Raw genomic sequence first — 21,362 nt, forward strand, 5'->3', positions numbered from 1 at the left:
CTCAAAAGATACACATATTTTCCACACAGCCAACTTAGCTGGATGCTGCCATACCTCAATAAGTTGAGAAGTGTGTATTTTATCCTCTTTTCTACCATACTACTTCCATTCTACTACCGTTAACATGATAAATCAACTTTTCCTTGGCCAATGCAACTCCTAGGTGTACAAACAGAACAAGAATACCAGACTAACATTTATATACGTCTTTTGATTCTTCAAAGGGTTTTCAAATCTGTTATCTTATTTGATACTTGCAAAAGCCCTGTGGGATAAGTAGAGTAGTAGTATACATATTTTATAGATGGGGAAACTGAGACCCAGTGAAAATAAGGGAATTCCCTTAAGTGTCTTGACTCCCACTCTCAGGCACTTTTCATTGGATTATGCTGCCTTTCAATACAATATCAAGAGCTATATATACCTAAACATTTATCACTTTGAAGTACCAACTATTTAAAGTCACAATATCACTCAACACGTGAGCCTGGTTAGATGGGGATTAAGACATAAAGAATATCACACAGTAGGAACTCACCTTCACTTTGACCTTGGCAGCAGTCATGACTTTCTTCTTGGCCCTATTCAAAAACATTAACACAAAAAAGGTTCAAAGAATAGCCATAAGAAAAAACTGAAAGTTATCCAAGGGGTGAAGATATCAAACACTTACAGGATTGATGTCAGATGTCCATGTCCTCGCCTACTCTCCTTAAACAGAGTCCTGAAACAGTCAAATGGCAATAAGCAATCTGGGCTGCCATAGTTAGGTCTGCATGAAACTTTAAGAACGCGAGATAACTAAAAGCAGGTACCATATATCTTCTATTTCTTTTTTTATCTTCCTACAGTGGTTAGTTAGGCATGCTGCTTTGCACAGAGTATATATTCAATAAATTTTGAATGACCAGTTGGACTGGTCTCAAGTAAAAGATATAGAATCCCTGCAGTTATGCCAATTAAGTCAGTCCTGTGTGAAGGACAGCCGTTAGGTGGACCCCAATTCTTCAACGTTCTTTTCTGTAGACAACATTCCTTCTCTGTTAGTCTACCCTTTCCTTCTCAAAGACAAAATCAATTGCTATCCACACTATGCCTTTTCCTTAAAATCTCTATAGACATTAATTCAATAATTTTTCCTGAACTATAAGGGGAGAACACAATTTTCATATTACAGAGAGGCTCAATATTTATCCAAATTGAATCAGGGCCACACAAAGACTATAATCCTGTCATACAGAATGCTATATATGCTCCCTACACCACTTTTCTATATCCTATTAAGACACACTGTACACATAGTATTCTACTGTAGAATTAAGATAGTCTCTGAAAAGAAGTAAAAAAAAAGCACCTTCCCTAACAGTTATGCTCATGCCTGGTTTTTCTACCGAAGTGTAAATCATGTTAAGAATATTAATCGAGATGAATTTCTTTCCCAACTGGCTATTCTAAGACATTGTTCAAAAGAGAAGAGAACAAACCAAGAAGGAAAGACTAAAACTCACATTCAACAGACCTCAAAATCAAAGAGGATAAAGAATAACAAGCACAAAAGCCCACAACAGATACTTTGCCCTTTCCTAAAGAATAAAAAATGAACACCACAGCTAAAAGCTATTCTTCATGGCTTCCATTCATGCTACACCTCATCAGAAGATCTTGGTACTGCAAGCTGTACATTGTCCCTCACCTGGCCTGCATCCAGCCCTTGGGCCAGAGAGGTTTGACTTCAGCATCCAGAAAAGCTTTCACGTAATCTTCCCAGGACTGGGCCTTGTTCCTCTCCAACTCATAGCCATCCAGTTTCATCTTCACCACATGGCAGAGCAACTCCCTGAAGAAGAGGCAGAAATCAGACTTCAGATCAGGCTACCAAAAATATTTCTTCAATGTTTCCAATACTTGCTCTCAGTAGCTCTGATCAGGGTGAATGATCCTAACCCGTCAGCTGCCATTAGGAATATGGCTTTAGATAATTGTTCCACAAACCCTCCAACTGCTCCAATGTCTCAGCACACCTGATTTCATCATTCCACTGGAATTTCTTCCGGGGTCCCATGATGCGTTTACCCCCTCTCTCTTCATCTTCCTCCTCATCAGAGCAAATCCGTTCTCTCTGGTCCTTGTCTTTCTCCTCCTCTAGCATCCTACAGGATGAATGGAATTGTTAAGTGGCACCCTGAGGTCACCACAGAAGAACCACCTCCTCCCCAGGGTCTCATGGTGACTGAAGCTACTAGCTCATACCACCCAGAAGATGAAAAAGCTGAGAAAGATTCACAGTCCCATTCAGAAATCACAAGCAAAAATCCTAAGAAATGGGATGGTGGAGAAAAGAAAGTGAGAAAAAAAGAGGAGAGCAAGGTAACACAGAAGAAGGGGAGAACACTTACTTAGCAAACTTCGCTTGTGTATGTGCCTGGCACTCTTCCTGGTATTTGGTCATCTGTTCTGGCATTGCCCTGCCAATAGCTTCCTTAAGTTTCTGAAGAGGTTCCTTCAGACGCCCTCCCTGCAGAGAACATTATATACCAGAACTCTAGTTTACTCTCTACTTCTTATATTAAGGATACTCCAAAGCAACAACTTAGTCACTGCCAGTACAGTACAGATATGGCACCTTGATTTCACATATGCTCAGAGAAACTGCCCCAAACACCCAGAACTAAATTTCAAAAGCTGGCTGCAGGGCCACAATGCTCCACTCCAAGATGACCCACCTGTTCATAGAGATGAAGTTTGCGAGCACGTTTGACCAGGGTATCCTTGCTGCAGGGCAGGAATGAAGCGAGATAGGCATACACCCCAGAACGGATCTGGCTATTCAGCTCCCGAGACTGCACCTCTATGCTGAAGAACAGAACAAAGTGATCAATGGCCTGCAACTCACTATGACTTGTCTCATCAAATGACATCTACTACAGAAAATCATTCTGAGTAGCCAAGAGAAGTGAAAACTCAATCCATCCCAAATCACTTGACAAAACTCCGTCAATGCAATACACGTAGCAATTTTCAGACAAAGAGAGCAACTCCAAAACTTGAGAAGCTTTCCTAATCAGAGTAATTTAAAAAAAGACAAGTCTACCATTTCAAAAAACAATAAGAAACAAGGGATGGCTAAAAAGACAACACGACAAAGTCTAAGGGAAAAGTATACTCTATTAGAAAAGTCTTAAATACATAGCATTCTATTCCACAGAAGAAAAGGCACTAAAAGTTCAAAGTAGTGGCCTGTTTGTTGTCATATGAAAAAATATCACAGCATATTTCAGCAGCTTTGAGGTCTAATTTTCAGTTTTACTCAAGACTAGGTACCAGGGAAATCCTTACCCTTGCTAGGCCTCAGTTTACCAACCTATATAAAAGAGAAAATACCTATCTTCTTCAATTAAACCCAACAAGATTCTATTCATATGAAATAAGTCTCCTTTAAAGTACAAAGCCTAGATAACTTTCTTCAAAATCCCATGAACTCAGAGTGATCAGTATAGAGTTATGATGATCAAGGTCATTTTCTAGCACATTACAAAATCACAACAAACTTTTCCAAATGGAAAATGACCAATCCTTTTCTGTGCTGCAATGAAACTGTGAGAAGGGGTGGGAAGACACCAATCTTTTCTGCCACCAGATGCAAATCAATGCCAAAAATATACTTCTTCATTAAAAAGAAAAAAAAATCAATCTGGAGAACAGAATGTTGATGATCCAAAAGTCAACTCCTATATGATACCCAGAGAGGCTCAAGAGTTGATAAGAAGTAAAGTCTTTGACAAAGTGGCCAGGGATGATGATGAGCCCTGGATGGAGAAAGTACTCCTGTAATTTCATTAGCATGATATTCAGTCTTGTTATTCTTATGAATCCAATGCCTAGACTCCCAGAGAGGCTTGACAGAAAAAAAATAAAATGAAAGCATATCCTCTTCTGATTTCATGCATGCCAAGAGACTTAGAGACTTTTAATCCAGAAAAAAACACACCTTCCTTCAGTAGTCTGTGACTACCACAACCACAGTACACTCCTAAAATGAATGCATTCTACCAAGGATCAGCAAAAAGAGTCCATAGTCCAGTTCCTTGGGGGCAGAGAAGTCAGCGTACAAACATTGCTACTGAACAAAACACCACCAAACAACTCCAGTTCTTTTTTACTTTCCCAGGTTGTGAAACCCTTTTCAGGTTCAAGTAAATACTTTTGACCTAAGTATATATTCCTATTCCTGAACCTCCCAAGTCTTGCTCCAACTCAAATACATACAAATACAAATAAGTAAGGAACGCATATAAAGAAGTAAAGAATACTCACTCCAGCAGGATGCCATTAATATCCTGGGTGAAGAACCTCTGTTTGTTCTCTCCCTCTGCAGCTCTGGCAGCCTGGTTCACATTAGACAGTAATATCTGTTAGTGTACATACATACACACATACACACACAAAAAAGGGCACAAGAGCAAGCAGTCTTTAAAGAGGAACAAACATGAGCACCAACAGGCTTCATCAACAAAACCCTTTATTCTCTCCTAGGTTCAAAAAAACCAAGTACACTGAGGACCAACACTCTCCAGAGAAGGTATACCCAAGTTCTTCCTCAATGCCTGTGCAGTATAAAATTATCTTTACACTTCCCAGGACTTAGAGAAACTAGCCACACAAAGAAAACCAGAAGGGTGGAAGTGTGAATGTTTCTTGAACTCTAAGCACTGATAAAATTGAAGTCAAGCCAGTTAGAGCCAACTACAGGATTCTCCTTAAACCAATACAGCACGGAACTGGTATCTATCACTTAACACATCTACTTAAGAAATGACAAGAAATATTTATAATAATGATCTTTTAGGGCCTGAAAGTACTTGGTTTAGTTTTAATGGGATATACCATATTAGTACCAGGCCTGGAGGCAGGGAGACCTGAGTTCAAATTTGACCTCAGACACTAGCTATGTGACCCTGGGAGAGTCACTTAATCCTGTTTGCTTCAGTTTCCTCATCTGTAAAATGAGCTGGAAAAAGAAATGGTAAACCACTCTTCTCTCTTTGCCAATAAAACCCCGAAAGGGGCCACAAAGCTGGGTGGCATACTGGATAAAGTGCTGGGCCTGGAGTTGGAAAGACTTATCTCCTGAGTTCAAATCTGGGCACAAGCTTACAGTTACTAGTTGGACATGACTGAAAAACAACTGAACAATAACAATCTATATCTAGAACATCCCATTCCCAGAGTAGGCCATTAAACAGGGATATTTTGCTCTTCACAAAAATATCACCCAGGACCTCCATATAATGCACTCCAAAAAAAAAAAAGATATTATAATGCACTCCAGATCTGAATTTATTTTGTACGTTCACAGATGTCTCTCTGCATAGAATGTAAGTTCCTGAGGGGAAGGAGAATACTGCTTCATTTATCCCAACTGTATCCCCAGTGCATCCCCAGTGTCTTGTACATAATAGATACTTAAATGCTTATTGATTAATTTATGAGGGCGGCATGGTACAGTAGACCTAGTTCAAATCCTACTTCTGTCATTTACTACATGTGTGGCCTTCAATAAGTCATTCAAATTCTCAGGTCTGCTTTCAATCAATAAATAAATATTAAGCACCTATGTGCCAGTCACTGTGCCAAGTGCCGAGGATACAAAAAGAGGTGAAAGATAGTCTTGCTTTCAAGGATCTTAAAACTTAATGGAGAAAACAACATGCAAACAAATACATACGAAGCAAGATATATACAGGATAAATAGAAAATAAATGAGTGAAGGCACTGAAATTAAGAGGGTCTGGGGAAGGCTTCCTGTAGAAGGTGGGACTTAAAGGAAGCCAGGAAGGTAGTCAGAGCAGAGGAGAGAGTGTTCCAGGCATGAGGGACAGTCAGAAAAAATGCTCAGAGTTGTGAAATAAGGTGTCTTGTAGTAGAACAGCCTGGAGGCCAGTGTCACTAGATCAAAGGATACAAGTCAGGAAGAAATGTTTAAGAAGACTGGAAAGGTTGGAAGGGCCTAAGTTATGAAGAGCTTTGGATGCCAAACAGAGCATCTTGTATTTGATCCTGGAGGTGATGATGAGTCACTGGAGTTTACTGAGTGGGGGCACTAGGTGTGTATGACATGATCAGACTTGTGCTTTAGGAATATCACTTTAGTGGTTGAAGGATGGATTGGAGTAGGGAGGGAGACTTGAGACAGGCGGAACCACCAGCAGACTATTGAAATAATCTAGGTGTGAGATGATGAGGTCCTACACTATAGTGGTGGCAGTGTCAGAGGAGAGAAAGAGATTTTTTGAGAGATGTTGCAAAGGTGAAATGGACAGGTCTTGGCAGTAGACAAGGGAGAAGAGAAGATGGTGTTGTTCTCTACAGTAACAGAAAAAGTAGAAGGGTGGAGGGTTATGGGGGGAAAGATACTTTTTGTACATATTTAATTTGTCTACTGGACATTCAGCTCTAGATGTCTGAAAGACAGGTAGAAATTCAAGAGCAGGGGGCAGCTAGGTAGCACAGGGGATAAAGCACTGGCCCCTGATTCAGGAGGACCCAAGTTCAAATCCAGCTCCAGACACTTGACACTTAATAGCTGTGTGACCCTGGGCAAGTCACTTTAACCCGCATTGCCTCACAAAAAAGATAAAGAAATTTAAGAGTGAAGGTCAGCAGAGAAACTGGGGTAGGAAAGGTAGATTTGAGAATCATCAACTTGAGATGGTAATTAAATCCATGGAAGCTAGTGAAATCACCAAATGAAGTAATATAGAAGGAAAAGAGGGCCCAGGACAGAACTCTGAGGGACACCTATGATTTGAAGGTGTGATCTGGAAGAGAATCCAGCAAAGGATACAGAGCAGATCATCAGATAGGAGGAGAATCAGGAGAGAGTGGTATCAGGAAAACCTAGAGAGAAGAATATCAAGGAGAAAGTGATCAACAGCATCAAAAGCTGTGAAGAGGTCAAGGAGAATGAGGACAGGAAAAAAAGAGAATTGAATTTGGCAATTAAGAAATTATTATTAATTTTGGAAAGAACAGTTTCAGTGGAATGAAAAGGCTAGAAACTGGATTGTAAAGGGTTAAGAGCAGAGAGAAATGGAGGCACCCATTGTAGAATGCCTTTTTGAGGAGTTGGGCTACAAAGGGCAGAAGAAATATAGGATAGCAGGGATGGAAGGATTAAGAAAGGGTTTGGTTTGGGTTTTTGGGAAAAACAAGGGCATATTTGTCAGCAGAGAGAGAAAAAAAAATGAGAGTGGGGATGACAGAGATGGCAGTCTACTGGTGAAGACTGGATGATTCCATCCAGTCTATTCCACCTGAACAAGTAAAGGTGGGTAGCCTTAGGAAGAAGTAAGGACACTTCATCATGTAAGGCAAAAGTAAAGAAGGAGAGTGGCAGAAAGCATCTGAGGAACACTAGATGAGGCAGAGGGGAGAAGAAGGAGCTCATAGTGAATGGCCTCAATTTTTTTCTGTGAAATATGGAGCAAGAGGGGCAGTTAGGTGGCACAGTGGATAAAGCACCGGCCCTGGATTCAGGAGGACCTGAGTTCAAATCGAGCCTCAGACACTTGACACTTACTAGCTGTGTGACCCTGGGAAAGTCACTTAACCTTCATTGCCCTGCAAAAAGAAAAGAAGTATGGAGGTTCTCAGCTGAGAGGAGGAAGGGAGGGGGAGGCATAGGAAGTTTGAGGTGAAATGAAAAGGTTTAGAAGAGCTGTGGAGAGCAGGATAGTGAGTTCATGAGGGAGATATAGTAAGACTGCTTAGCAGCAGTGAGGCACCTATTTTTCACATTTGGATAATAGGGAGGTTCAATCAGATGACCACTAAGGTCCCTTTCAGTTCTGAATCTACAAGGCTACAACCTTGAAGGTGAAAGTATAAGCCAGAAAAATCTATGCTGCAAGAATAAATACACAAGTATTGCCTGAGGACATCAAAAAAGAGAAAAAAAAACTTTCAGAAATAACACCACAAGATCAAAGCATATTATTTTTCATTTTCTGTATTTTTGGTGGGGGTCTTTTCCCTTTGGGTCTGTGTCTTCTTTTACAACATCACTAATATAAAATAATATACTAATATAATATGACTAATATAATGTTTTGCTTGATTCAACATGTATATATAATCTATATCATATTGCTTACTGTCTGGGGGGGGAGGTGAAGGAGAGAGAAAATTTGGAACTTAAAAATTGTCTTTATGTGTAACTGGAGAAAAATAAATTATTTTTTAAAAAAAGAAATAACGGGGCAGCTAGATGGCGCAGTGGATAGAGCACCAGCCCTGGAGTCAGGAGTACCTGAGTTCAAATCCGGCCTCAGACACTTAACACTTACTAGCTGTGTGATCCTGGGCAAGTCACTTAACCCCAATTGCCTCAATTAAAAAAAAAAAAGAAAGAAAGAAATAACACTGCAAGGTTTTATGTATGATAATTAGTCACCAAGGGCTGAGACAGTGTAGAAGAGAAAAAACTTCTGTTAACTAGGGATTTTATAACAGAGTGAATGAACTGCCATTATCTAATCAAAAAGCACAATAGAGAAATGACTCTTCTAGAGAGGAGGTCAGAAATACAGGATCCAGGAACCAAAGGCAGATGACTGGAATTTCCAAATGCTAGGATTTTTAAGAAGGAAGCAGTAACTTGGAGTCAGAAATACTTGGTTTCAAAGTCTATCTCCCAGATATTTATTTAGTAGTTATATAAATGTTGGATAAGTCCCTCAAACTCAGTTTCCTTATCTTTAAAATGGTGCTAATAATTCCATCTACCTCACAGAGTAGTTGTAAGGATCAAATGATAATATGTAAAGTGCTTTGCAAATCTTAAAGCATCCACATTAAGGATAGGAAAAGAGACTGAACCAATAAGTCCCTCTATAAAGGCAGGTCAGCACTTGCTCTTCAGTTTATAGCCCTAGTAAAGTGCCTGGAAAACTGAGAGGTTATATAACTTGCCCAAGGTCACAAAGACCTTAAGAATGAATTAGAAGAAGGGCTTGAGCACAGGTCTTCCTGATTTCCAAGGCTAGCTTTCTATATATACTGTGCCATGCTACCATTCATATCAATGTTAGGTATTGTTATTGTTATTATTATTATTACTATTATTATTATTAGCTACTTGATGGACCTAATCTGCCATTATCTAAACTTCTACTACTTCCTGCTTTCTATCTTGATATTTTTATCCCACAAAAACTGTAGCTTTGTGTAAAAAAATCTTCACTCCATATGGTTTAGGTTTATTTCACTAGTTAATAATAAAAAAGCAGCTTCATCATACTATTTTTTTGTGAATGTCTCTCCAAATCTAATTTAACAACTATTTTCCAACTATCAGCTGGAACCACTTATATAGCTTATTATTTCTAATTATACTTGTATTTTTTAGTACCGCCCATCTCTTATGAACTTCAAAAGTTGTATGAAGCTTTATGGATTTTGTTTTTACTTTTAGGTTTTAATTTCTATCTATAGCTGATGAACAGTTATATCCATATCAGAAGAATTAATTCACCAAAAGCACCAAAGTTAAGACAGGTCCCCAAGTCTATGAAGAGCCATCCATAACCAGGGGAAAATAATCAGAATACCTAGACCATGAAAATGTACTCTAACAGAATGAACTTTGTGGGGGCGGGGGGTTGGGGAGATGGTTTTGTTTTTGTTTTGTTTTTGTGGGGCAATGAGGGTTAAGTGACTTGGCCCAGGGTCACAAAGCTAGTAATCGTCAAGTGTTTAAGGCCACATTTGAACTCAGGTTCTCCTGAATCCAGGGCCAGTGCTTTATCCACTGCACCATCTAGCTGCCCCTGGTTTATATTATTAACTTTAGGAAATACTAGTTTCAACATGGACAGGCATACTTCTAAGAAATCTGTAAGCTTTTATAATTAACTCCAAATAACAGACTTTTTTCTGATGCTTAATTCTGTCAGTGCTCAAAAAAAAGTTTTAATCACTTTGTTTTTGTTCACTCTCTGTGCTTGGCATTTTTAACATTAATGCCCAACTGAAAAGTCCAAGAAGACCCTGGGTCACCTAAAAGTACAATGTGGGCGAACAGCCAACATACTAAAACTTTAGCAAGACACTACCTAAGGGCAGCTAGGTGGCACAGTGGATAGAGCACTGACCCTGTATTCAGGAGGACCTGAGTTCAAATATTACCTCGGACACTTGACTCTTACTAGCTGTGTGACCCTGAGCAAGTCACTTAACCCTCATTGCCCTGTCAAAAAAAAAAAAAAGACACTACCTAAGATGACAGTCTGAATTAGCCCCAAACTATTGTTTTCTCCTTCTCTAAACATTCTAACAACAATTAAAGGGGCTATGCCAACAAAGTGGACCAAATATAGTCAAAGTAAATTGAATGAAAATGAAGGTCATCATCTCAAAATGCCTAGATTCACTAGGATCCATGAATTAAGTGTATAGACCACCTGACACTGAAGGCTCCCTTTTCAGCTGTACCTCCAGAGTCAAAAGCCATGTTCAGCTAGGAACTTCTACATCAACCTCAGGTAGAAATTGAGGGTAAGGTAAGAAGACTATAAAAAAGATTATAAAAATGGGCCATGCTTTTCCTCCAATGGTCTTTGAACTGTCCAATAAACAAAAACAAAATTCTGTACTCTGGTTTGTTCATTAAAGCAACTTATTTCTTGCTCCATACTAAGAATTAATACTATTTCCCATGAATATCAATAGTCACCTCACATTTATATACTACTTTAATGCTTACAAAGCACTTTCCTTGGCAAAAACAGACCTGTAAAGTAGGTGGTGCAATTATTATTACCCCAATTTTATAGATAAAAAAAGAAGTTTAATATAAGCTGCTTGAGGGCAGAGACAAATCCCATTTTTGTCTTCTCTCAGAAATACAGAGTAAATAAAGGGGAGTAATTTATTCTTCCTTATTTATTTTATATTTCAGACAAACTGGCCTACTTGCTGTTTCACTAGAGATATATCATCTCCATTTCTGTGCCTTTGCTCAGACTCTCTCTTATGCCTAGAATGTTTTCCTGCTTCACCTCTACCTCTCAAATGCCTACCTAAAATGGTATCTTCATAATTCATGATCTCCCTCTAGCCTATCCTACACACTAGAAGCATTTTTTAAAAGTTTGATCACACAGATGTAAGTGCTGAAGCAGGAAGTGAACCTATCTAGTTATAGATATAGATATACAACAAGCTGCCTTTTCCCCCACAGCAATGAAGACCAATATGCATCAAATCATGTTAGGGCCAGTTTATGAATTTTCTTTGGCCAAGTCTAAACATCAGCCAAAATACTATTTCAGGAGTAAAAGAAGGGAAAGAACTCACAAAATTGTTAATATACTTATAAACAGTAAGCTTCATATGCTCAATAGATTAAGCTCAATGCAAAAATGCACTGTCCATTTCAAAATCTGAAATCATGTCTCATTTGGGAAAGATCTATTAGCTAGGATGGTCAGAGAATCATAGGATCTGAAACTAAAAGTGGTTTTAGGGGGCATCTGATTCCAACTCTCTCACTTTACAAATGAGAAGAGTCAGGACCAAGTCTGTGGACATCAATTTGCCCCACCTAAATCTGATATCCCCGTTAAAATAGAGAGGTCACTAATTTTCTAAAATAAGTTTCTTTGACCAGAGGTAGAAAAAAGACTTTGCAATTCCAGATGTTTTTACTTCAGGCTTTCAAAATTAAATGCTCTCACATCAAATATGAGTCTCTCCCTTTCACCTCACCATCAGGACATGAACTGTTCAGTATTTTGATATACAAAGAGTGCCTTGTAAACATTAAAGTACCACATATAAATGTCGGTGTTTATTTTCTTAATGTTGTCAATCTTCATTCTACCTCCAACATATGTGAACAAGAACCAAAAAGTAACCAACAACAAATTAATACAACTTCATAACTGTAAGTTTACCCAATAGCCTTCCCAAAAACAACTGTTCCCTGTACCACAACCCAAGAGCACTAATGCAGTGTATGTAAGCAACATATGCTTCATTTTTCTGATGAAAACTGCTCAAAAGTGTTTCCCAAGAACTATAAAGTAATGAGTATCACTTAACTGATGATAAGAACATAATTTGCTTATGAAAAAAGGCAAAAAAATCAGGGATCCAATTTCGTTCCTTCTCTGGAAACCACTGGCTGATGCTGTACAGACTCCATTTACTGAGTTAAAGCCTTTGTGATAAATACAAAAGAATTCTGTTGCTAAAATCTTAGCACAGTAACTCAATATCATCTGATAAAACAGTCATTCATTCAGAGTAACTCCCAAAGGAGGCCATGAAATTCTAACTCCAAGATGTCAAATCCTCAGGATAGCCTATTACAAGGCTATCCAATGCAAGGAATAGGAAAGTATGTGAATTCTCACCTGATCTGAATGCAAATGTAGGACAGCGAGGCCAAAAGCATCAATTTCAGATTCGTCTCCTTCCAACTAGACACCATTAAGATATGGTCTGACTACCTACCCACTATGGCATCATTTATTTCTATCATTAAATGTCAATTAAAGATTTTGGCTTCTACTATACAACACTAATAGAGATTTTTAAAAAAGGAATTTATATAAAGGTATGATTTAGTAACTTTATGGTGAGTATAAACATTGGCTATATTACAGGTCAAAATGACTAATGGCCTATGTGTAATTATAAATTTAGTAACGTGTTACTGAACTTAAAAATAATTCACTTTATGGAGGATGTTCTCCATCTCTAGAGGGAAAAATAGCAGAAATCTAATGGATGCTAGATTCTTAAAATTGTTTTTATGGTCTGATATCCAGTAAAATGAAGCCTCTCAGCATTTTGCTATCTCAACTTCTGAAAGAGGTTGTCTGTAGAAAGGCTATCACAATGGCCATACACATTTGCTTTGCATTTTTACACCAATGGATTGAATGCCCATCACTGGCAATAAGCAATTCAAGGTAATAGCTGGAATTCATTGAGAAGTAATAGTCCCTATGTATTTCTCCTCTTCAGGTATTTTCAAATGATCCTGCAGGATAATGCTATAAAACTCAATGTGAAACATTGCAGACTATCTCATGCCAAATGGAGGGGAAACCTACTGTAGAAGGGAGTGGACATCATGTGGTAAAGGAAGCAACAGAATACACAGAGGGAAAGCAACATGGCAACAAAGATTGGCTTGCATATTTTCCAATACAATAGGGTCTAGGAATAATTTATATTGACATCTCAAAGAATTTTAAGGCTGAAAGGTTAAGCTTATACTATGCCTCATACCCAAGAATGAAGAAAGATAAATCTAAAAAACCACTAAAACTGACATCTCACTAGGGTCGTTACTAGAGATATAGTGTTTCCTGGGTTGCTGGCCTAACCTTAATTCTAATTACATCTGGTCACCATACCTGAGCCAGCTCCTTGATACGTTTCTCCAGGGACACCGGCAGGCCTTCTGGCAGGGAAGGGGGTTGTTTGAATTCCTGGTCCAATCCCACCCCAAGGGAATCGCTTTCATCATCCACATCATGAAATGGACTTCCTTCTGGAGACTCGCTGAGGAGTTGTTCTAAATCCAGATCAGTCAGTGAGTCCATGGCAGTAGCTGCCTGAAGCAGGTCATTGTCAGAAGCAGAGCCAAAGAATGAGAGCAAGGGATCTGGCATGCTTTCCACCTCCCGTGTACTCTGAGTTTCAGCAGGTGACACTGTTATTGGCTTATGTTCCTCATCCCTCTTCTTCTGGGCTTCTTTCTCCTTCTGGAATTTCTTTAGCATCTCCTTAACACTTAGAGCTCCAGAGTATTTCTTTTTCTTTTTCTCCTTACTGGCATTCAGTGCTGTGAAGCTGAAAGCAAAGAGGAAATAGGTTACAATGACTGCAAAAAACCCCCAGAGGGAAACGCACAGAGGCACTTCACACCTGCTCCCAGACTCAACAGTCTCCACGTGGACCTTAGAGTCAAAAGTCCACCCTGTTATCCTCCTCCCTCCTCCTGGCATATGGAGCTCCTTCTTCCTGAGACCAAAGCTTAAAATTTAACACAGGTTAGCAAAACAATGTCACATAATGCTAATATCCGATGGTGTGTGTTTTTTTAGAAACCACTGCCAGGCTGAAATAAAAGGTCGCAAAAGAAATCAAGAGAAAGATTTAAAAGTGGAAAGCTGAAGCAGCAGAGAACAGCAGCAACTTGTGGAGCATCTAGGGGTGAGATTGAGTGAGGAGAAGTAAGCATGACCAGAAAAGAGACAAAGGAAAACAGGAAAGACAGAAACGGAATTGGGCCAAAGACAGAGAAGTGCCCAAAGAGAATAAGAAACATTAGCAATCATCTAGAGACAGAAATAGATGCTAACACTGACAGTGTAACAAATACAACTTTGGATACCTGACCACACAGAGACAGGAGAGTACTGAATATGCCCAGAAATGACACTGTGGGGAGGGGTGAGAGAGGATGGGAAGGTCAGTCCCTGCTGCTTCTTCTGATACTGTGTGGAAGAGGGGTAAGTCAGCTCCCAGGTGTCTAGCCCTAACATTTCAAATTTTATCCTATCAAACACAAGCTGCTGCCTCTCACCCGGCTTTGGGAAACTTGGACTTTTTCGATTTCTTCTCCTTGTCATAAGAGTCATCTTTTTTCTTCTTCTTTATCTTCTCACCACCTTCTTTCAACTTCCGCTTCTGAGAATTAAAGACAAGGCACAGTTACACAGCTCCCTAACTCAGGGAGCAAGTGCATTACACAGCACTGGCCTTGCTCCTCCCAGGACACACTCTGAAACCAGCCTCATGTCCTTCATCAACAGTGATTTTTCAGATCAGTCCCTGGTCAACAAGATTCTATACCACAAACCCGCAGCAAGTCAACGCAAAAATCCTGTTGACAATATCTGCTGGAAAAGCCTGGGACTGAGGCAACAGTGGGGTATTTCTTTAGCCCTTCAGGAGGAACCCCCTCAGGTTGAAATGAGCTTCCTAAAAGGACAAAATACAAGTAAAGCCCATATGTATGTATTTACTAAAAAAAAATTAATCTTTTTAATCTTAATCTTTTTAAAAATATACATATTAATGTATATGTGTAAAGACAATTTTTAAAAAATATCTTAGGGCTGGTAAAAAGAAGTGGGTTGACAGCCCTGGGAACTGAAGTCCTCTACATGTCCACAGAACAGATACAGCATGGGTAGTGCAAACTTCCCTAGCTCCACACCTTTTATGAACCACAGCCCTGCCTCAAAAAAGACTACCCTGAGGGATCCATCTTCAAGGCCCAATCACTGGTGCCTTTGTTGAAATGTCAGTACCAATTTTGACAGGAAAACTTCACAATTTGGACACTTGACTACCAGGAGCTGAACAAACAGCTCCAAAGTCCAGCTCGGCTCATTTATCATTGAATAAGCATGAGAGGTGGACCAACCTGGTAGGATCTGAACTAGCAACTATTTACAACCAATTTCCTAAGCCATTAAGAACTCAAATGGTCTTTCTAGGACTTTACATTTCCTTTTGGCAAAGTCAATTCATTTTCTTAAAAGTTTATATAATAAAACATCTCTAAAAAGTGAATTTCTAACCTTAGGAGATTTCTTCTTCTTTTCTTTAATGAAGTCATCCTCAGATTCTGATGCTTGTCTGAATTGTAGTGTTCCCGAGTTAATATAAAATCCTCCATACTTTGTGGTCAGAGAAGCAGGAACAAGTTCATCATACTGGGGGGAAACCCATAAAATTTTAGGTATAAGTTATTAGAGAATACATATTAAGGGTGTGAAGACCCAAGAAAAGTTAATGCTAGTCTCTCATTCTGAGACAGCATGACAAAATAATCCCCTATGTTCCCCAAAAGCAGTAATGGTCCCCCTTCATGAAACTGCTATGTTCTTATCTCAGAATACCCACCCTGTTACCATAACCCTAAATTTCCTGGTGTTTATTATTAGTATCTAGAGGGTTCAAGTTCTATTATCACTTTCACTGAATACTCACTGCTTCAGAGTTATCGATGAAGGAATCGGATTCATCGTACCCATAACCCATGTCAATTAAGTCCTGTATTCTGTCCTTTCTGCGTTTTTTTCCACCCTAAAATAAAAGAAGATCATTCATATCTACCTTCCAAATTTCTTGTAATTGGCTGGTACCACCTTATATCATGACTAATGACTAAGAATTGCTAAATATTAGTTACCAAAAGAGGTTACAAAATTCCCTTCCTTGAAGATATTTTAAAGCACAATAGATTTTTTTTAATCCATAGAGCAAGGGAAAGGGAATAAAGGGAAAGGAATAAAATAAATAATATCTTCTAGTCCTTGCTAGCTCTAAGATTCTAAATGATAAAAAAAAAAATTTCCTTCCTCAGTCTAGTTTACCTATAAAGAATATTCCCCACAAGAAATGGTATTTTACTAATCATGAATGCACAGGTTTAATATTTTTATTCTCTCCTGCTTTTCTTTTCTTTCTTTCTTTCTATCTTTTTTTGGGGGGCAGGTTAATGAAGGTCAAGTGACTTGCCCAGGGTCACACAGCTAAATAAGTGTCGTGTCTGAGGATGAATTTGAACTTGGGTCCCCTTGAATCCAGGGCTTTATGCACTGTATTTTTTGTTTTTCATTTTTTTCTTTTTTTCCCCTGCTTTTCTATATTCATATCATCTTATATCATAAACCCCCAGAGAACCTCTTCTTCCCCCAATAAAAGTTAATTTAGCCTAACAAGGGAAACTTACATATTTCTCTTCAAATTTCCGAGCAAGAGCCTCCACCTTATGCCTTTCCTTTTCTTCATCATTGAAAGGGTCCAAGACATCTTTCTTCTGTGGAAAAAAGATAATTACCACCCCAAAATAAAAATAAGTTGGACAAAGAGAGTTTATAGAATCTTCTTTGTAATTTGCAGAGTAATGGTCAATTAAGAACTATTTTTCCAAAAAGGAATGATAGATTACATTTTACAATGCTTTTGACACTCATGTTGGTGACAGTAAAAAAAAAAAAATTTCAGTTCAACAAGGAATAAAGGGGTACCTACTTTGTGCATGGCATGTATTGGAAAAGATTAAAGATTTCTGGCTGTGATGGCTGCCAGAATTGAGGTAAGCACCCAGCTATCACATATCTATTCCAGTAAAAACTCATAAATAGTATCAGACTGAAAAATGATCAATAAATCTAATGAGAAATTACAGTGACTTCAGCCTCCCCAGAACTGCATAAAAAGTCAGTCAGAAGACCATAGCAAGCAATACAAGGTCATAACAGACAAGCCAGACTAGGCAAACAACCTAAAAGCCTTCCACGGTGGGATCAGAACTAGGAAATAAAAATTTGTAGCCTGCAAGGATCTGTATCTTGAGGCAGAAAGAATGAAGGGCACACCCAAAAAAGTCCCAGGATGGCTGCAAACCCACAGCACTGATCTTGGAAACCACAAGAAGCAGCAATGACCAGTCCAGTCAAAGCTCACAGGTCCTTAGCATTCTGTCTTAAGATGCCACTGTGTGCTAGGAAGATCTCTCTCAAGGATCCTAGATCGATCTAAACTTTAGAGAAGGAGATTGGCTCAGAAACCTAGGTAATCCTCATTGAAACCAAACACAGAAAGAAGCCTGGCCTTGGTGTCAAGAACCAATTCAGGAACTAAGGCTGAAGAGATGAGTAAACCAAAGAAGATACTGACCACTATAATTCAACAGATGCAGAGATAGCTACAAATATAACCCCAAAAGGACAGAGTAATTCCTCAACCCATGGGGGGGAAATGGATTTTCCACAAGGACTATATGAATACCTAGAAGAAATTAAATAAGAAATAAAAAATGAAATAAAAGCTCTGGAGGAAAAAACTTAAGTGGGAAAACAATTTACCACAGGAGGTCCAAAATCTTATACAAGTAATGGACTCCTTGAAAATGAGAATGAACCAAACAAGCAAAAATCAACAACTCTATGAAAAAAGCAAGAAATATTAGAACAAAAATGAAAAGATTGAAGAAAATAAGGAAGAAAATACAAGGTTTCTGGTATCAAAAACAACTTACCTAGAAAACAAAATAAGAAGTAATTTAAGAACCATAAGATTCCCTGAAAATCACAAAGCCTAAACATTCTATCTCAAGAAATCATAAATAATAACAAAACCATATTTATCAGAACTAAAGACAAAAGTGAAAAGAAAGAATCCACAGATTAAAGGAAACCTCAAAAGAAAAGTCTTTGAAATATCACAGTCAAAACCCAGAGCTTCCAGGTCAAAGAAAAAAATATTCCAAGCATCCATAAAGGAGCTCAATTACCAAGAAACTACATCTTATAATACAATATTCCAAAAGGTTAAAAGTAGGCTTACAACCAAGAATAATTTGCCAGGTAAAGTAAAATATAATCCTACAGTGGAGAAAATGGATCTTCAATGGAATAGCAGACTTTCAAGTATACCTAATGAAAAAAAAAATAGTGCTGAGTAAGAACTTTTCAATACAAACACAAGAGTCAAAAGAAACCCAGAAAAGTAAAGTTATTTGAGGATATAAAAGGGGTAATAGGATGAAATAGTGCTAACTTAATAGGGAAAGAAGAAACAAGTGTCAATTCAGAACCTTTATGTCTTAAAGGACATTGGCAGAGTTGATTAAGAAAAAAAAGGACCTGGGGTGAATCGGTTCTAAAAGGAATACAGTAGTGTAGAAAGAGAGTAGACCTTGCTTTTCTTGCAACTAGAGTGATAAGAAAAGTATACAAACATGGCAGAAAGAGTAGAGGAAGAAGGCATCAGATGAATCTCACTCTTACCTGATGTGGACAAAAGGAGGGCTGAAAACCTGTTCATACAAAAACACACAAGGAAGTCAACATGAAAATAGGTGGGATAGGGAAGATGGAAAGCTAGGAGAAATGATAATACTGAAGAAGGAATAGTCACAAATACAAAACTTCCTGAAGCAGAGATTACTAAAAGGAAAAGAAAGAGAAAGAAAATAATTGGAAACTAAAGGAGTTCCCATTAAGTAGAAATGGCTGAAGAGACTGTCATATATGAATGTATTAGAAATCTAGGGGCAGCTAGGTGGCGCAGTGGATAGAGCACCGGCCCTGGAGTCAGGAGTACCTGAGTTCAAATCCGGCCTTGGACACTTAACACTTACTAGCTGTGTGGCCCTGGGCAAGTCACTTAACCCCAATTGCCTATCTAAAAAAAAAAAAAAAAAAAAAATTAAGAAATCTATCATAGAAAATGACAAAGATCATTTCAGATAATCCTGGGAAGTAAGAACTGATGCAGAGGGAGCAAAACCAAAACAATTTATACAATGTCAACATTGGGGGGGGGTACTTTGAAAAACTTAATTTTAATCAACACAACAATCAACTAGCCTTCAAAAGACCTATGGTAAAATATGTTACCCACTTCCTGAAAGGTAATGGACTCAAGTTGGGGAAGAATTCATACATCTGGGACAACGTGGATTCATTTTGCTTGACAATGCTTATTTGTTATAAGAATTGTTCCCCTATTTTTAATTAGGAGAGGGGGTAGTAATGGTGATCCACTGTGCCACCACTTACCACCACCACCACCACCACCCCCTCTCCAACCAGAAGAAAAAAATAAAAAAGAGGAGAGCCATTGAAATATTTTTTAAGTGCACAGAGTAGTAGAAAAGAAGGAAGTTCAGAAAGAAAGGGAAATGCAGGACAGTTTTCAAAGTAATGAGTTGAATATACACAATGCCTACAACAATTTAAGTGGAAAGAACCACCACAAAACCACCAAAAATTAATATTGTGAAATTATATAAAGAATAAGCTTGGCCCCAAAGAAGAGATATGAGAAGACACCTCCTTTCATTCCTTCACAGAAATAGTCTCTCTCCTCCCCACCACCCCCACACCTGCCCCACACACAAGTATAGAAGCCCACATATGATATCAGATTTTTTGACAGATTGAACAGTTTTGCTAAATTTTCTTCTCTTTGTTATAATGACTTTCTGGGTAGGGGGAAAGATTGAGGGAAACCTATAGATGACATAAAAAAGATATCAACAAAAATCTATTTTTAAAAAGTAACAAATTGACTTTATGATATGTCTTTGAAAAAGCAAGTATTTTAAAAGATCACAGTTGCATATACAATTCTCTTCTTGTGTTTTACTTTGTATATGGAAATGAGTGTTTGCTGGTGTTCATTAATCAGAATTTTTAAAAGAAGAAGACTAATGGTAAAGTGCCTTCAATCAGATTACAGGAATAATTTTTAGAGCTACTCAGGAATGTTGTATCTTTACTTTCTTTTTAGAAAGATTACATTTGTACATCTGTTCTCAGTGCTATTAAATGTCACATCCATCCTCTGATTCGTGACATTCTCTACTCTTGGAAACCTCTTTACTTCTAAGTAGCAGTTGTCACCTATTATCCTCTCATGTTCAACTCCTATTTCCATTCCAAACCTATTTCATGGACCTATCTGTGAACTTTTTGTTTCTTTCCATCAGATATCTCTTATCAAGGTCTGATATCCAGGATACATAGGAACCTAATACAAATATTAAAAACCAAGAACAATTCTTCAATGGATAAACGGTTAAAGGGTACAAACATTTCACAAAAAGATTGCAATTTATTAACAACCACACAAAAAAATTGTTCCAAATCACTAAAAATAGAAATCTAAATCAAAGCAAGTAAGATTTCATTTCACACCTAGCAAATTGGCAAAGATGACAAAAGATGGAAATAGTCAATGCTGAATAGACTGCTGAAATATAGGCACATTAATATACTGGTGGGTGAAATTGCAATTTGGTACAACCACTCTAGAAAGCAATTCAGACTTTTTTTGGGGGGGGGAAGATAAAAGTATTCGTACAGTTTGACCCAGAGATACTACTCAGTATTTAACCCCAAGGAAGTCAAAGACAAAACAAAAAGCCCCAAATATTCCACAATTCTTTCGTAGTAGCAACAAACAAAGAAGATTCCATTGATTAGGAAATTGCTGAACAAACTGTGATACATATACGTAATGGAATATTATTGTGCTACAAGAAAAAATAAATGTGAAGAATTCAAATAAACATGAAAAGATTCATATGAACTGATGCAGAGTGGCAAGCAAATACAGGAAAACAATCTATATACAAGGACAACAATATAAATGGAATTTTAAAAAAATTTAGTACTATGAAATTATAATGACCAAGTTTGAACTTGGAGAAGAAAAAGAAAAGACAGTCAGTTGCCTTCCTTCCTTGGAGAGACAGTGTGGATATGGAACACACTGAAATATACTGTCAGATTCAATATCCTGTTTCACTGAACTATTTT

General features: G+C 38.1%; 1 protein-coding gene across 3 annotated transcripts in view; it reads right to left on the minus strand.

The window, feature by feature from the left end:
* UBN1 (ubinuclein 1) overlaps positions 1 to 21,362 on the minus strand; it is a 38,572-nt gene that overhangs the window by 12,657 nt on the left and 4,553 nt on the right. For all 3 annotated transcript variants that reach the window (XM_043973985.1, XM_043973996.1, XM_043973976.1), the window contains exons 3-14: positions 16,763 to 16,849; positions 16,018 to 16,113; positions 15,606 to 15,740; positions 14,603 to 14,706; positions 13,428 to 13,866; positions 4,315 to 4,385; positions 2,724 to 2,853; positions 2,397 to 2,515; positions 2,022 to 2,150; positions 1,694 to 1,837; positions 674 to 724; positions 539 to 581 (exon numbers count right to left, since the gene is read on the minus strand). In XM_043973985.1, coding sequence (XP_043829920.1) covers positions 539 to 581; positions 674 to 724; positions 1,694 to 1,837; positions 2,022 to 2,150; positions 2,397 to 2,515; positions 2,724 to 2,853; positions 4,315 to 4,385; positions 13,428 to 13,866; positions 14,603 to 14,706; positions 15,606 to 15,740; positions 16,018 to 16,113; positions 16,763 to 16,849 — 1,548 coding nt within the window. The remainder of the gene's footprint in view (positions 1 to 538; positions 582 to 673; positions 725 to 1,693; positions 1,838 to 2,021; positions 2,151 to 2,396; positions 2,516 to 2,723; positions 2,854 to 4,314; positions 4,386 to 13,427; positions 13,867 to 14,602; positions 14,707 to 15,605; positions 15,741 to 16,017; positions 16,114 to 16,762; positions 16,850 to 21,362) is intronic.

The sequence above is a fragment of the Dromiciops gliroides genome, chromosome 1 (genome assembly GCF_019393635.1).
Source record: "Dromiciops gliroides isolate mDroGli1 chromosome 1, mDroGli1.pri, whole genome shotgun sequence".
NCBI lineage: Eukaryota > Metazoa > Chordata > Mammalia > Microbiotheria > Microbiotheriidae > Dromiciops > Dromiciops gliroides.